The sequence below is a fragment of the Rhinoderma darwinii genome, chromosome 2, assembly GCF_050947455.1.
Source record: "Rhinoderma darwinii isolate aRhiDar2 chromosome 2, aRhiDar2.hap1, whole genome shotgun sequence".
NCBI classification, from domain to species: Eukaryota; Metazoa; Chordata; class Amphibia; order Anura; family Rhinodermatidae; genus Rhinoderma; species Rhinoderma darwinii.
The window spans coordinates 248,457,399-248,473,033 of record NC_134688.1 but is presented as its reverse complement, the minus strand read 5'-3'; the positions used below and the strand labels follow the sequence as shown (position 1 = coordinate 248,473,033).

Sequence of the window (15,635 nt, the reverse complement as noted above, 5' to 3'; positions counted from 1 at the left end):
CGGTCTGGCACTGGTTTTGGAAGAAGGTATCCATGTTTTTCTAATCCTCAACAAAGCCTTTAACATCCATGCAGTGCTACACTTCTCTGCTAAGGTATTCTTAATCATTCGTGTTTGCTGCTGTTCTTGGTCGGTGTTAGGCTTAGTTCACACAGAATTTTTTTGCAGGCAAGTTTTTGAATGCAAGTACGCAGGCAAAAAATACTGAAAAGCCGTTTAGAGACGAGCACCACAGTTTTTTTTTCTGCCTCCCCTTTATTTCAATAAGCGGTCAGAGGCAGAAACCGCTCAAAGAAAGATCATGCCACTTTTTTTTTTTTTTTTCCCCCTCGTGCCCGGGTAAAAAAAAATGCCTCTGCCTCCCATTGAAATAAAAAGGGAAGGGGCGATTTATGCCTTTAAAACTCTGTCTGAACTGACCCTTTTGACACTTAGAATAATTGTTTGCCATAATCCAGTTCATTCTTTTCTGTTTAAAAAATGGGGTACTAAGTTTCATAAACCAAGAGAACATCTTAAGGCCCCATGCACACGAACGTGCTTTTGCGGCCACAATTCCCCCGAAAATTCACGGAAGAATTGGGTCCCCATTCATTCCTATGGGCCCATGCACACGTCCGTGGTTTCCACGGTCAGTGCATGGCCCAGGAGCCTGGACCACGGAAAGAACGGACATGTCTTATTACGGTTGTGTTCTGTGGTCCAGGCTCATAGGAAACAATGGACGCGGCCATGTGCACGGCTCACTATTTGCGGGTGGCTTGCGGCTGTCACTCCGCGGCCGGCCGACCCGAAAATCACGGCCGTGCACATGGCTATGGTCGTGGGCATGAGGCCTTAGGCTTATAACAATATTACATCTGTAATTGCTTAAAAGACTTACAAATGTCATTTTCTTGCAGTATGTACATTATGTTGAAAATAAATCTTTATGGTGTGCCTACTGGGTAGGCTTAGGCATCCTGTCCTCTGTGGGACTTGGAACAGGTCTACACACCTTCCTTCTATATTTGGTAAGACATACATTTATTCTTTATTCTACTATTTGTTTATGGGATTTGTGTGATGATCTACAAACCCATATCACAAAAATGGCTGGCTAGAATGGAATTTCCCCGTTATGCTTTATGTAGGCCAAAAATCCCTTATTGGGGAATATTTAGAAAAAATGAAAGGTGACTGAGGTACGACTGAGTGCCACTCTGGCCGTTTTTCACAGCATCCTAGTGGCTCCCGATAGTTTTCACTGACCCATTCACTTTAATTTCATGGACCCATTAATGGGTCTCTGATCCATGGAAAGATAGGACATGTTCTATCTTTCCACGGATCGGAGAGTCGGGTCAGTTTTCACGGACCCAATACACCCACTAAAGTGAATGGTGTGTGAAAATTATCGGTGCCACTCGGATGCTGTGAAAAACGGTCGTGTGCAAGAGGGCTAAGGCGGTTGTCTTCATTTTTCAACCTGCCTTAACACCCTCTACTGATTATCCCGAGCAGTGCTCGGAAGGAGAATAGGACTTGCCGGAGCATATCTCTGGCAGTGCCGTGATTGCAGGAAGCAGCTCCTTCTTTCTTCTTACCCTCTTATCAGCACACACTGATGGGAGGGAAAAGCAACTGAAATAAAGTACCTGGTGAGGTGGATGGGCGTGGCTCTTTTTATTCTGTTCTATGGGAGTTACGGAAACAGCCAAGCAGCGACCACCACTCCACTTAGTCTCCACCTGGAATCTGCAGCCAACATCAGCCTCGCCAGCTGAAACTAGGGTCAGGTGACCCCTGTTCTTGATATAGGTTTGGGTCCCAGACCTGGAACCCACATCTGTCAGACATTTATGGCATTTCCTGGGTATATGCCATGAATGTCTGAGTTGTGGAAAACCCTTTAAGGTCAAAATCAGGGGGGGGGGGGGTTAATGTGCCACTAAGGGACTCAAATTACAAATTACTACAATTACATAAGATAGTCAGTCATTATCTATAATAAAAAGGGAACCTTCCTCTGGTGCTTCTATGTACCCTATATGGACAGGGGTTGTTTTAATGGGGCAAATTCTTTCATAATGGCATTGCCCTTTTTTTTTGTATTATTGAGTAACTTTTTATAAATTTTTTTTTGTTTTTCATTTCACTATGCATTTTTATTTGCATTTCACTAGCTCCAAATATTACGCAACAGTCCAAATATAGGTCATTTTTTGGGCAAATTAACATATCTGGCTAGTTTACATTATCTGTACCAAAATACACATGCATTCATAAATTTTTCTAATATGTTGTACTCGTGTTACAGCTACACGAAGTAGAAAATAAAAAAATAAATACGGGCTAGATTACATGATGACTTGGTTGTGCAATTGTTGTGTAACACCAAAGCTGTGTATGGCTATGTTCACATCTGCTGCCTGGTTTTTGTTTACAAGGGAAACCAGGACGCTGCACGAGATCTTTTATACAATTCATTCCACCAGCGCACGACGGACCCTACTGACTTTTTTATAAAGGGTTCCATCCCTGTTCCTGTCCTTTTGTTGGGAATAATAATGCTAGTCAAATCTGATAAGATCTGCAACAGGAGCTTCAAATGCAAAATGTGAATAGAGCCCTACTGCAACTGGATGCTAACCGAATGTCAGGGATCATGTCACTGACACCATGAGCCTTTGAGGCAGATGTGTACAGAGCCTTATAGAATCAGATGTAGGAATTTATTGAGTTACACCGTTCATGCGAATGGGATAAGTCATCGCATCCAAGCGGCAGCTGACCGCAACTTTGGTGCGATGTTCGTGAAGTCAAAACTTGAAGAAAAAAAATAATTTAAAATAGCGCCCCCTGTTTTTTTGTTTTTTTAAAATTTAATTTCATTCATTTTATTTCCTTTCATTTATTACATGACCGCTAGTAGTGTTCTTGAAAATGACAAATGATATAACTTCATAATACCGTGAAGTTTTGCTTGCATTAGACTGAACAACCCTTGTGAAGAGCTTTGAGCACTTAGGCCCCATGCACACGACCGTATTTTTCATCTATAATTCAGGACCGTAATTATGGACCCATTCATTTCTATTGGCCACGGACAACTTTTCATGCTGAAAAAATTATAGAACCTGTCCTATTCTTGTCCGTAATTATGGCACGGACTCTCCCATAGAAGCCTATGGGCTCTTCCATAAATACGGACGGCTATGCAACGTGTTGGTGACATCACTTGCAGCCTCCTTCTTCTTTTTTTTTTTTTTTTTAGGGATGACTAAAGATCCGTATTTACGGACCGTATTTATGGATAGATGAAAATACAGTCGTGTGCATGGGGCCTTACTCTTGTATCCTGTACTCACTAGTGCACGGGTCAGCAACCTTCAACGCTCCGGCTGTTGTGAAACTACAACTCCCAGCATGCCCCAACAGCCAAAAGCTTTATTAAGGCATCCAAAGGCTGTCAGGGCATGCTGGGAATTGTAGTTTTACAACAGATATAGTGCCAAAGTTTGCTGACTAGTGCGGTGTTCACATTCTTGCGGTTTTCAGAGAACGTTTTTGCCTTGTGAAATATGATAAAAAGTGGTTTGGACTTTGATAATGTTTTTAAAACAACTGGACTTACCAGAAAATATCAGATCACTGCCTGGCAGCTTGGAGGCAACTCCCAGTGGAGCTATGTCAGTCCTGTTGCATCATGAAGATTTCCTGCAGAATAAACTATAAATAATTTTCTCTTGCAAGACATGGAGACTATCTCAGATCACCCAGGCTAAATTCTGACATTTCCCAACTTAGACACTTTTATATTTAAACAGGGATGTCTGTTAATGTAGTGGACTACTATTTTATAGTTGAAGAATCTTCTATGTTCCGTATAACATATTTGATTTTTAAGAAATATTGTGGCAGACAGTTTTTTTTCATATTTTCAGCCTATGCACCGCGGGAGTTAACCCTCCTCCCCTACGTTTTTGTCTTTTAAAAACCTAATTTTATCTATGGTTTTGGATACTAAAGTCCAATACTTTTGGTGCATTCGCTCAATTCCTAAGCACTATTTTTATCTTTTTCATGACCCAAAAATAAATCTGATGCCCGATATTCAATACCGTTTTGACCCTCTTCACAGCTCGTTTATGAACTACGTTTATCTTGTACGTCGGAAAAGCTCCACAAACGCGTCCAAAGGACTCCGTTAGCCAGATAAAGGCCAAAAAAAAAAATCCTTTTGGGATGGTATACATCAGTATTTTTTATTCTATTTTTTGGAGGATGGATTAGTGTAGTAAACTAATCCGTTACAATGAGTGGGCGGCCCTCTATGACATTCCATTGGCTACCCTGCGACATGAACGTGGGGTGCTGATGGATGTCATGCCAGCCTCGGGGCCTAATGAAGCTTCCAAGTCTGCCATCTTTGTACACCTATCAAGACCTGCCAGAGGCAGTATATCCTGCAAGTGATCCAATGATCACTGGTTCAAGTCTCCTAGGATGACTAATTAAAAAAAAAAAATACAATTAAATAAAGTCTTTTTAATATGTATGTATATATACAAAACTAATATTAAAAGGTTTAAAAAAAAAATCCTGTCTCCCATTTTCCCCTAAAAGCATTGTAAAAACGAATAAATTAACATAACTGGTATCGCCGCGTCCATAAAAGTCTGCACTATTACATTATAACATTATTTAACCCACATGGTGAACTTCGTGAAAAAAATTACAATTAAATGCCAGAATCCGTGTTTTTTTTCTTCTTCAATTTTTGGGGTCACCTCATTTCCCACCAAAAATTGAATTATCAAAAATTCCCAGGAACCCCAAAGTGGTACCAATAGAAACTACAGCTCGCCCCGCAAAAAGACAAGCCCTCCTACTGCTCAATCGACAGAAAAATACAAAAAGTTATGGCTCTCAGAATATGGTGACACACAAATATTTGTATTTTTTTTTTAAAGTTTTTTTCCTTTTATAAAAGTAGTATATTCTAAAGAAATAATATAAATTTGGTATTTCAGTAATCATATTGACCCGCAGAATAAAGCTAACCTTTTACTGCACTGTGAACGCTATAAAAACGAAACCCAAAAAACAATGATGGAATGACTGTTTTTTCCCATTCCACCTGACAAATAATTTTTTGCTTTTTCCCAGTACATTATGTATTTCCCAGTACAATGAATGGTGCCGTGAAAAATTACAACTCGTCATGCAAAAAAATAAGCCTTCAAACTGCTATTTTGACGGAAAAACAAAAAAGTTGTGGCTTTTGGAAGGTGGAAAAAAATAAATTAAAAATCTCAACAATGGCCTCAAAGGGAAGGGGTTAAAATATAAATTGCTGATTTAACACAGCAGGGCCACCTTATGGGATGCATTGGTACTGCAGTTACATAAACCTTTATATAGATTTGCAGAACAGCACCAGTTGAATACAATAATGAAAAATAAAGTCAAGTACTTGTTCTCAATTTTTTTTTGTAATATCCACCTTGAAGGCTTTGTAAGCCCTTTGTAAGCATTTTTTTTATTTTTTATTAAATCTATGCTTTTAGTGTTTTCAAACACTCAAAATTACTTTTAAAAAAAACCGCACGGCTTCTAGGTTTCCTGTACACATAGAATCTGTATGGTTCTGTCTCCGCCGATATGAATGCAGGATCCGCTCTCAGCTGAGCGTCAGTATAGCTGAACTGACAGAATCAGCTGAGACAGAACAATACAGCTTTTATGTTTTAAGCTGTATCTTAAAAAGTAAAAAAAAAAAATGGATTTTTCGAGTTGCTTAAAATCAAATAAATAAAATGCATAAATATAGATATGTCATAAAGAAAATCCTCTTTAAATTGAAGCCAGGCCAGGGATCAGCCGATCACCACTGTTGCAGCGTTAGAAGACCCCTAGCAAGCAGTTGTTATCGCTGTTGGAAGCTGCAGCCGGCCATACATTGAGCAACCATTGTATTATATAATGACTATTCATTTGAATATAATACATGTAATACATGGACAGGCTGGGTCCACCAGAGCAAGGTCCTTTTTTTTATTTTTATGTAGTGGCTTTCAGTCACCCTCTATGGAGGTATATATTCTATATTTATATTCTTCATAATCTGCTTGATTCATGGCAAAAATTATCTAGTCCTTAATGAATTATGTAAAGAAATCAATTTAATAATAGACCCCTTCTTAATAGAGACCATATTGTAAATGTGCCTATTTTATAGAATGTTTCAGGTTTTCAAAGTTCAGTGGTAAATGAGTAACATTTAAACTTAAAGGGGTTGTCCAGGTTGGGTTTTTTTTTTGTTTTTTTATACGGATGACCTATTCACAGGATAGATCATCAGCATATGATTGGTTTGGCTCCGACATCTGAACCACGCACCGATCAGCAATTCTGGCTGCCCCTGGGCGCCAGAAGCTATTCAGGGGTCGGTGCTGGAAACAGAAGGCTCTGACCACTGTATAGCGGCCGTACTGCAGCTCTGCTCTTACTCAAGTGAATAGGTACAGAGCTGCAATAACCCAGCAAGGCCGCTATACAGTGGTTAGAGCCATCTGCTTCCGGCACCGACCCAGGCATAGCTTCCGGCTGCCTCCGGGCGTTGGAGCTGCTGATCGGTGCGGGTCCGGGTGTCTGATGCCCACCGAACATATACTGATGGCCTATCCTGTGGTTAGGTCATCAGTATAAAAAAACAGCCCCCAACCTGGACAACCTCTATAAATGGTTGATTATGAATAATTTATATGTAAGGCTTCGTTCACATCTGTGTTGGGACTCCGCTCATGGGTTCCATCTGAGCTTTCCGTCATGGGAACCAGGTAACAGGTTTCAGTTGGAATTCCGTTCATGGGTTCCTTTGACGGAAAGCTCTGACGGAACCCATGAACGGAGTCCCAACACAGATGTGAACGAAGCCTAACAGAAATATTACGTTGTTCACTATAGTTCTTTTATTAAAGTTTGCATAAAATAACATCCGAAAAATCCATTCAATGTTGGATGGAATAATTGCTATGTTAACCAGTCTCTCAAGCATAGGTACCATCACAAATAATGTGTCTGTGTTCATACACTTTAGTAATTTCATGTTACATGGTTTTTCTCGTTACAGCAAATAAGTTATAAATTGTATAATGAAAAGTTATAAAATTTTCCTATATATGTTCCATATCTATTCAAGATCTCTGCTTGCTGTCATTCAATAATAAATTGCTGGGTCAAATTCTGTTCATGTAATGGACCCACATGTGCTGGGATAGTTAGAAGAGACAGCTCTGATACACATACTGTAACGAGCCATGCACACGTGTGTCAATCACATGACCATGGACAAAATTGTATCCACTGGAAGTAAACCATGAAGGTTCCTACTGATTAACAACAAGCAGAGATCTTGAAAACCGTGAGGAATTAATACAGAAAGTATATTGGGAAATTGTACAACTTTTTTTTTAATTCTTAAAAAAATAAAATAATATATAACCTCAATTTGCTGAAAGTGGACAACCCCTTTAATATGTCTCCCTGAATTAGCTATGAGAACTTTCTCAGACAGAGTTCCATAGTCTCACTTCTCTTACATTAACCCCTTCCCGACCACCCCACATAGATTAACGGGCTGCAGAGCTGATCCTTGTGCCTGCAGCCCGTTAATCTATGTGTGCTCCTAACAGAGCACACAGACGCTCCCCGCAGCCCGGCATCTCCCAGTACAGGCTGCTACTAGCAGCCTTAGTACTGGGGGAAAACATCGGGTCGGATCACAGCGGTGATCCCCACCGATTAACCCCTTAAATGTGGCAGTCAATAGCGACCGCTACATTTAAGTTGTTCCAACAATATCGGCACCCCGCTACGCGATTGCGGGGGTCCGATTGTTGCTATGACAACCGGAAGCCTAACAAAGGCCTGCCATCTATGGAAGGTGATTAGGTCCTGCCAGAGGCAGGACCTACTATGCCTCCTGACAGTGTGAAACCGACAGGTATAATTCCCTGCAATACATAAGTATTTCAGGGTATTATAACAACGATCTAACAATTGGATCTTCAAGTCCCTAGTGGGACTAAAAAAGTAAAAAAAAAAGTTCCAAAAAAATGTACAAAAGTAAAAATTAAATATAATAAAATTAAAAACCGCCCTTTTTCCCTTTTATAAAGTCCTTTATTATTATAAAAAAATAAACTATACATAATTGCGATCGCCACATCCGTAACGGCCTGAGCTATAAAAATATAATGTCATTTATCCTGCACGGTGACCGCCATAAAAAAAATAAGAAAACTATACCAGAATCGCTATTTTTAGTCCGTTCAGCTCCCAAAAAATGTAATAAATAGGAATCAAAAAGTCGCATGTACTAAAAAATGGTACCAATAAAAACTACAGTTTGTTCAGAAAAACTCCAAGCCCTCACACAACTTTCTTGATGGAAAAATACAAAAGTTGTGGCTCTTAGAATATGGCGACACAAAAACTAAATATTTTTTTTTAAAACCGTGATTTTATCGTGCAAACACTGTAAAACATAAAAAAACCTATATACATATGGTATCGCCATAATCGCATCGACCCACAGAATAAATTAAATATGTTATTTATAATGTACAATGAACGCCATAAAAAAAAACAATAGAAGTTTTCACGGATTAATTATACTAAATTCAGCAAAAAACCTATGGGATGAAAATGCTCACTATACCCCTAGATAAATTATTTTTAGGCCTGTAGTTTCCCAAATGGGGTCACTTCTTGGGGATGTCCACTGATTTGGTCCCGCAGGGGCTTTGCAAATGCGACATGACACCCGAAAACCAATCCAGCAAACTTGAGCTCCAAAAGCCAAATAGCGCTCCTTCCCTTCTGAGCCCTGCCGTGTGTCCAAACAGCCGTTTATTACCACATATGGGGTATTGCCGTAATCAGGAGAAATTGCTTTACAAATCTTGGGGTGCTTTTTCTTTATTCCTTGTAAAAATGTATCATTTTTTTCCAATAAAACTTCATTTTTACGGACGAATTCCACTAAATTCAGCAAAAAAAACCTGTGTAGTTAAAATGCTCTATACCCCTTGATAAATTCCTTGAGGGGTGTAGTTTGCCAAATCGTGCCTTTTTGAGGGTGTTTCCACTATTTTGGCCCCACAAGACCTCTTCAAACCTGACATGGTGGCTAAAATATATTCTAACAAAAAGGAGGCCCAAAATACTCTAGGTGCTCCTTTGCTTCTGAGGCCGGTATTTCAGTCCATTAGCACACTAGGGCAACGTGTGGGATATTTCTAAAAACTGCAGTATCTGGGCAATAAATATTGAGTTGCGTTTCTCTGGTAAAGCCTTTTGTGTTACAGAAAAAAAATGGATTAAAATGGATTTTCTGACCAAAAAAAAGAAATTTGTACATTTCCCCTCTACTTTGCTTTAATTCCTGTGAAACACCTAAAGGGTTAAGAAACTTTCTAAATGCTGTTTTGAAAACTTTGAGGGGTGCAGTTTTTAAAATTGGGTGACTTATGGGGGTTTCTAATATATAAGGCCCTCAAAGCCACTTCAGAATTGAACTGGCACCTATAAAAATAGGTTTTGGAAATTTTCTTGAAAATATGAGAAATTGCTGCTAAAGTTCTAAGCCTTGTAATGTCCTAGAAGAAATAAAAGAATGCTCAAAAAACGACGCAAACATAAAGTAGACATATGGGAAATGTTAATTAGTAACTTTTTTGCGTGGTATTGCTATCTGTTTTACAAGCAGATACATCTAAATTTAGAAAAATGCACGTTTTTGCACATTTTCTCTAAATTTTGGTGTTTTTCACGAAAAATACAGAACTTATTGATCAAATTTTTCCACTAACCTAAAGTACAGTATGCCATGAGAAAACAATCTCAGAATCGCTTGGATAGGTAAAAGCATTCCCAAGTTATTACCACATAAAATGACACATCCGATTTGAACAAATCTGCTGCGTCCACGAGGCCGAAACAGGCTCAGTCCTGAAGGGGTTAAAGAAACCCTTTTTACTGCAGGGTGGTGAAACCTCTCGGTGGATGACTTACAGTCCGAAGTATGACTAGATGATTCGACAGATCTCTGTAGTGAACTTTGATATATTTAGTGACTAGTTCACACCTAAGCCATCTATTTTTCCCAAACTAAGTACCCGCATCTTTGATAATTTTTTTGGGTACTGCAGTCTACCCATTGAACCCGCTTCAGTGTTACTATGTATTTCTTGTACACTGATGCCAAAGCTACATAATATTCCATATGCGGTCTGACAAGTGATTTGGTAGAGCAGTTCATTTATCGGTGGCTTCTAACCAGCCCTGCACGTACATGTATGACATGACCAATATATATATTTTTTTTATCCACTGGAAGTAAACCATGAACATTCCTATTGAATGGCAGCAAGCAGAGATCATGTGATTTATAAAACCCAGTACCTTTACAATTTTCTATTATACATAATTTTAAAGTTCACATACCTTTCTTATACCAATGTAATAGTGTCTGTCGAACAACAGACCCCGTTGTAAGTTAGTGGAGATTTTCAGGCGCCAGTGTCGTCCGTCGTACAATTGATCTGCCATTTTGTTGCAGATGCGAATAGAGCCTAAGTGGAAGTTGTTGTTTTTTTGTTTATTTTTAAGTTTCTTTTGACTATCTCAGAAATGCTCAGAGGAAACCCAGCTAGAAAACATAATGCCAATTTGGTTGTTATACTTTTTGGAACTGAACTCATAGCCCCAGTGCTTTTATTATGTATGTATTGTGTATTAACCGCAAGTACAAAAATCCAAGACCCTATCCTCTTCTATAAATTACATTTTAATGAGAGATCATTATCTTTTTGTAGATTTGAAAGCTTTTTGTCCCCTCATGTTTGTCTTCAGGAGTTTTATATTATATGTTTACATTTTCTTATACTGTCACGATTGTTGCTGTTTACTCATTGGTTATTTTCCTTGAATCCTAATTTGTCCGCTAATATTATAGAACAGGGTTCAGCACTCCAGCTGTTGTAAAACTACATTTCCCAGCATGCCCTGACAGCCTTTGACTGGAATAATACATCTTTTGGCTGTCAGGGTTGCTGGGAGCTGTAGTTTCACAACAGCTGGAGTGGAGGTTGCTGACCCCTGTTATAGAATGATTACTTTCACTGTTTCATATAGGTGATTCTGAGGTAATATACACATATAACGACACTAAGACATCTTAGAACCTTTCCTTTTATAGCCATGACCTAATTCCCTCACTGGAAAGCTAGAGGGCAGTATTGTTTTACATCTGATAAGGCTAGGTTTACCACATTGCTTACCATTTTTTTCAAGTGACAAAGTAATGGGCCGCAGTTGGTAGTTTGTATAGTAGAACAATATTACTATTAACATATTGTTCTGTAATATAGTATACAAGATCGCATACTGTGCTGTATTAGCACTAGATGAAACGCATAGGTAACTATTCTTTGGAAAATCATTTTCGTATTTAAAGGGACTATACACTTTTGACAGTTTTTTTTAGTTTTTTTTATATTAGAAGGATGCTATGAAAATAAGCTGATCAGCGGGTGTTCTGCTGCTGGGACCCCCATCGATCAGCTGTTATCTATAGGGGAGCCTGGCAGAAAGTGTTCAATTCTCCTGCAGTGACACCACAGGATAAACTATGAATTACATTGCCCATTGAAATCAGTAGTCAGTCCATGTACATATTGTATAAATGTGCTGGGTCTTCCGGAGACGGAGAGACTCTTTGTAGCCATTCTCCACTAAAAGATGGGAGTCAAGAGGGATCTAATACATTGTTTGAAAATGGGTTTTCTGGACCTGACATCCACTTTAATGTAGTGTATTTTATTATGGCGCATATAAAAAATGGGAGAGCTCCACAAATGTAGGAAAGCTTTCAGGAAATTCACATTTAGTGTAGCCTCCCTGTCTGTCCGTCAGCAAACATGGCTTTTACAAGGGCCTACACTAGCTAGCACATAGACAGAATATAGGTTGCCATAAATGGCCGTTTCCATTCTGCAGATTGGTTGGAAATTTTAAATTCCCAGCAGCCATACATGCTGCTTATCACAAAACTGCTACTTGTAAGGGATGTGACTGATAATAAGAATATTTGATGGGATTGCTTTTAATGCATATGTATGTAAAAAAAAAATAAGTATAACTTCATTTCTTTTGCTTACTGCTGTCTCCTTGTAGTTCCCTGCAGAGACCTACAGGGATGCGGCTGCCTGGGATCTAGTATAGCTTATAGGTGCTTGACCAGAGACCAGATTTCCTGATTTGTGGTTAAGCACCTTTTGTGTACAAGGTATCGTGTCCTCTATACAAACATATAAAACAGGATTTAAGACCTCTGATAAATAGTAAGTGAGCATGAAGCAGTATTTTAGATTATTTTTCCTTTAGCCAAATGAAAGTGGGTATTTCATGGGTAGTCGCTGTAGGCCGCAGTTAGGTCACGTGATCTCCACTCTGACCACCCAAACCTTACAGCGTCTTCTGTAGAAACCAGAGGTTACAAGTCTGAGACTCCCATAGATTTGCAGTGAGACACTGACTTCCAGTCCCTACAGCAGGATTCATGGAGTCTTCGTGAAGATCACGTGATCCAGCGATGGTCCTGTGAAATACAGCATCCGGTAAATTGATATACAACATTATACTACATGCCACCACAAATTGAAACAAGACGGGGGGTAAAAAAATATGGTACTCCTTCTGTGTCTTTGGAAATCGGATTTAAAAAAAAAAGGCAAAAGATCTTAAAATAAGAGTTCATTTGGGGACTTTCCTGCCTGATTTCAGAAGTATGGGACCATATTACACAATCAATAACTTTATTACAGAACATCCAACATTGACATGAAACGATTTTTTTCATTATGGAGCATTGTGAATCATCAGAATGGATTCAACATCTATTTTGGTCAAGTGGAAAAATAGCTTGTAAATGGTTTTTAATTTTCTGTATGCAATTTGCAAATGTGACTGACGCACATGAGTAAACCAATTACACTGGGATTGGGACAGGAAGTTAATGTGTCACGGGTCAAAAATAGCCGCATAGCATGGGAAAAAATACTACCTCAGCTGCGTCTGATATATCTCCGTTTTTTTTAAATTTTTTTATTTATTGGTGGATTTTGTGTACACAACCATGGCAGCCCAGCCCCATACTTCTGAATCAAGCTGAACTGCAATATCAGACGCAGAACATGGACAAGATTGGGGCTTTCTCTGAAGGAAAAAAAAGCTGACCCTTTCATGTTGCCCTTCTCTGTTCTCCATGGAAATAAAACACCTATAGAGGGGCAGGACAGACCGCTGATCCTGCTTTACAGGTTCGCTCTGTTTTTATCTTTCCACTCCAATCGAATATTCGTTATATACTGTAGCTACCTAAAAAAAAAAATTATATTACAGAATTTATAGGTTTTCCTTGTATACCTTTTTCTTCCCAGTCTCTTTTCTTGATCAGGAATGTTGTTTGTGGCATAGGTAAAAAAATAATTTTTACTTTTTATTTTATTTTTTATCTGTGCTTTTGTTTTCCTATCTAGAAGAGAGTATTTTGGTCCAAATAATCCAGTGCAGCTATCATTGTTTTTCTTTAGAGCATCTTTTCCTATGCAATATGCTACTTTAGGGCACGGAGTACAAAAGTGGTGAATTTATAGTGTTTATATAAGTTTATTACCGCTTTCACTGATGGAAATAAAATATCACATGGTTAACCCCTTCATAATCCAAATTTTAGAATGCTTTAATTTAGTTTTGCCATGGTGCCTTTAGCCCTAGAGACCACTCATACAGTAGTTACTACTTATATTTTGGTTTCTAGACCCTTTTTACTGTGCAGGCTGCCAGGCAACTTGTTTCTTGAACAGGTTTTTCCATCTAGACAACTCTTTTTTTTAGAATAAGGGTATGTTCACACGTAGTCCACAAAAACGTCTGAAAATCCAGAGCTGTTTTCAAGGGAAAACAGACCCTGCTTTTCAGACGTTTTTTTACCAACTCTCATTTTTCGCGGCGTTTTCACGCCGTTTTCGCAGCGTTTTTTACGTCCGTTTTTGGAGCTGTTTTCATTGGAGTCTATGAGAAAACCGCTCCAAAAACGACCAAAGAAGTGTCCTGCACTTCTTTTGACGAGGCTGTATTTTTACGCGTCGTCGTTTGACAGCTGTCAAACGACGACGCGTAAATAACAGGTCGTCTGCACAGTACGTCGGCAAACCCATTCAAATGAATGGGCAGATGTTTGCCGACGTATTGGAGCCGTATTTTCAGACGTAAAATGAGGCATAATACGCCTCGTATACGTCTGAAATTTGGCCGTGTGAACATACCCTTAAGCTGCCACTTCGACTTCTTCTCTAATCCCTTCTGATTTGCTGTTATGGCCGAAGGTCTAGGCAGCTGCTACATGGCGTCCATTCAAATCAATGAGCAACTCTGTACTACTTGCTTGCATTGAGTCTACTACGGCAGGAGCCGCTCTTTGCATTGGCTTTTTGGTCTGGCTCATGGAGTAGGAGCCCAAGACGGACAACTTCTTTTAAACACTTGGCGAGCTGTTCCCCAGAGGCAGGGCCTAATAAGTTACCCGTCAGTTTTACACCGACAGCCATAATACTCTGCAATACAGACGGCCCAAAACAGGACGAGCATGCACCCTGTGGCTTTATTCCTTGTCTATGGGACTGGCGGAATCAGCCAAGCGATGTACTCGGCTGTCTCAGTCAGTCCCATAGACTTTTAATGGAGTGGCAGGACGCATGCTTTTCCTCCACTCTATTGAAGCTCCTCCTCACTGCTATCATGCGGTGAGGAAGATAGGGGTTCGGGACCCTCGTTCTAGTGAGTTGTGGGGGCCCCAGTGATCAGACATTTATCACCTATCCTGTGGAAGGGCGATAAATGTTAATCTTGGGATAACCCCTTTTAAGATTTAGATTTGGTGTGTTAAGTGTTTCATTCATCAGAAAGCAAAAAGACCCTTTTTTGTAAGTGTGATGACCTTTGTAGCAGACATTGGTAAGTCAAAGACCATCGCATAAAATTTTAAAACGACTGGGCGAAATCAGTTATTTCGACAAACTTTCATTTAATATGTATGGCCGGGTTTAGGTTGAGAACCCATCAGAAAAATGCAACTTTCTCATGACGCATGAATTTTTTATTAATCACTTCACTTGGCTGGTTAAAAGCCATAGTGTCGATTTAAACTATGTTCAATCTCCCCTTTAATATCATTCGTAAGATTCACTTTTTCTCTCTCCTGTATGTGTTTTTTGATCTACAGAGGGATCGACTCTCTGTACAAAGTAAAGGAGAAACGTTCCCTAGGGAAATGTAAGGGGATGTTTCCTCTTTCCGTTGTGTTGAAATCCAATCCTCTTTTTGATCAAAAATATGAGATCTCCCCAACGCGATGCTCAATTGGCCTAAGTATCTGTTAATAATAGTAATACTTTTTGATTATGCAATGGGAGTCTATATGGGAAATGATAGAAAAGCCGAGTCCTCATGTCCATTTGTCCGTTCCAATTTATTTATTAATTATTTGACATAGGAGGTACATGGGGAAAGATTCAATATTCCAT

The 15,635-nt window shown here is 39.2% G+C and overlaps 1 protein-coding gene across 3 annotated transcripts in view; it reads left to right on the top strand.

Moving 5' to 3' along the window:
- Positions 1 to 15,635, top strand: part of VMP1 (vacuole membrane protein 1) — a 139,003-nt gene that overhangs the window by 36,971 nt on the left and 86,397 nt on the right. For all 3 annotated transcript variants that reach the window (XM_075853035.1, XM_075853033.1, XM_075853034.1), the window contains exon 6: positions 903 to 1,013. In XM_075853035.1, coding sequence (XP_075709150.1) covers positions 903 to 1,013 — 111 coding nt within the window. The remainder of the gene's footprint in view (positions 1 to 902; positions 1,014 to 15,635) is intronic.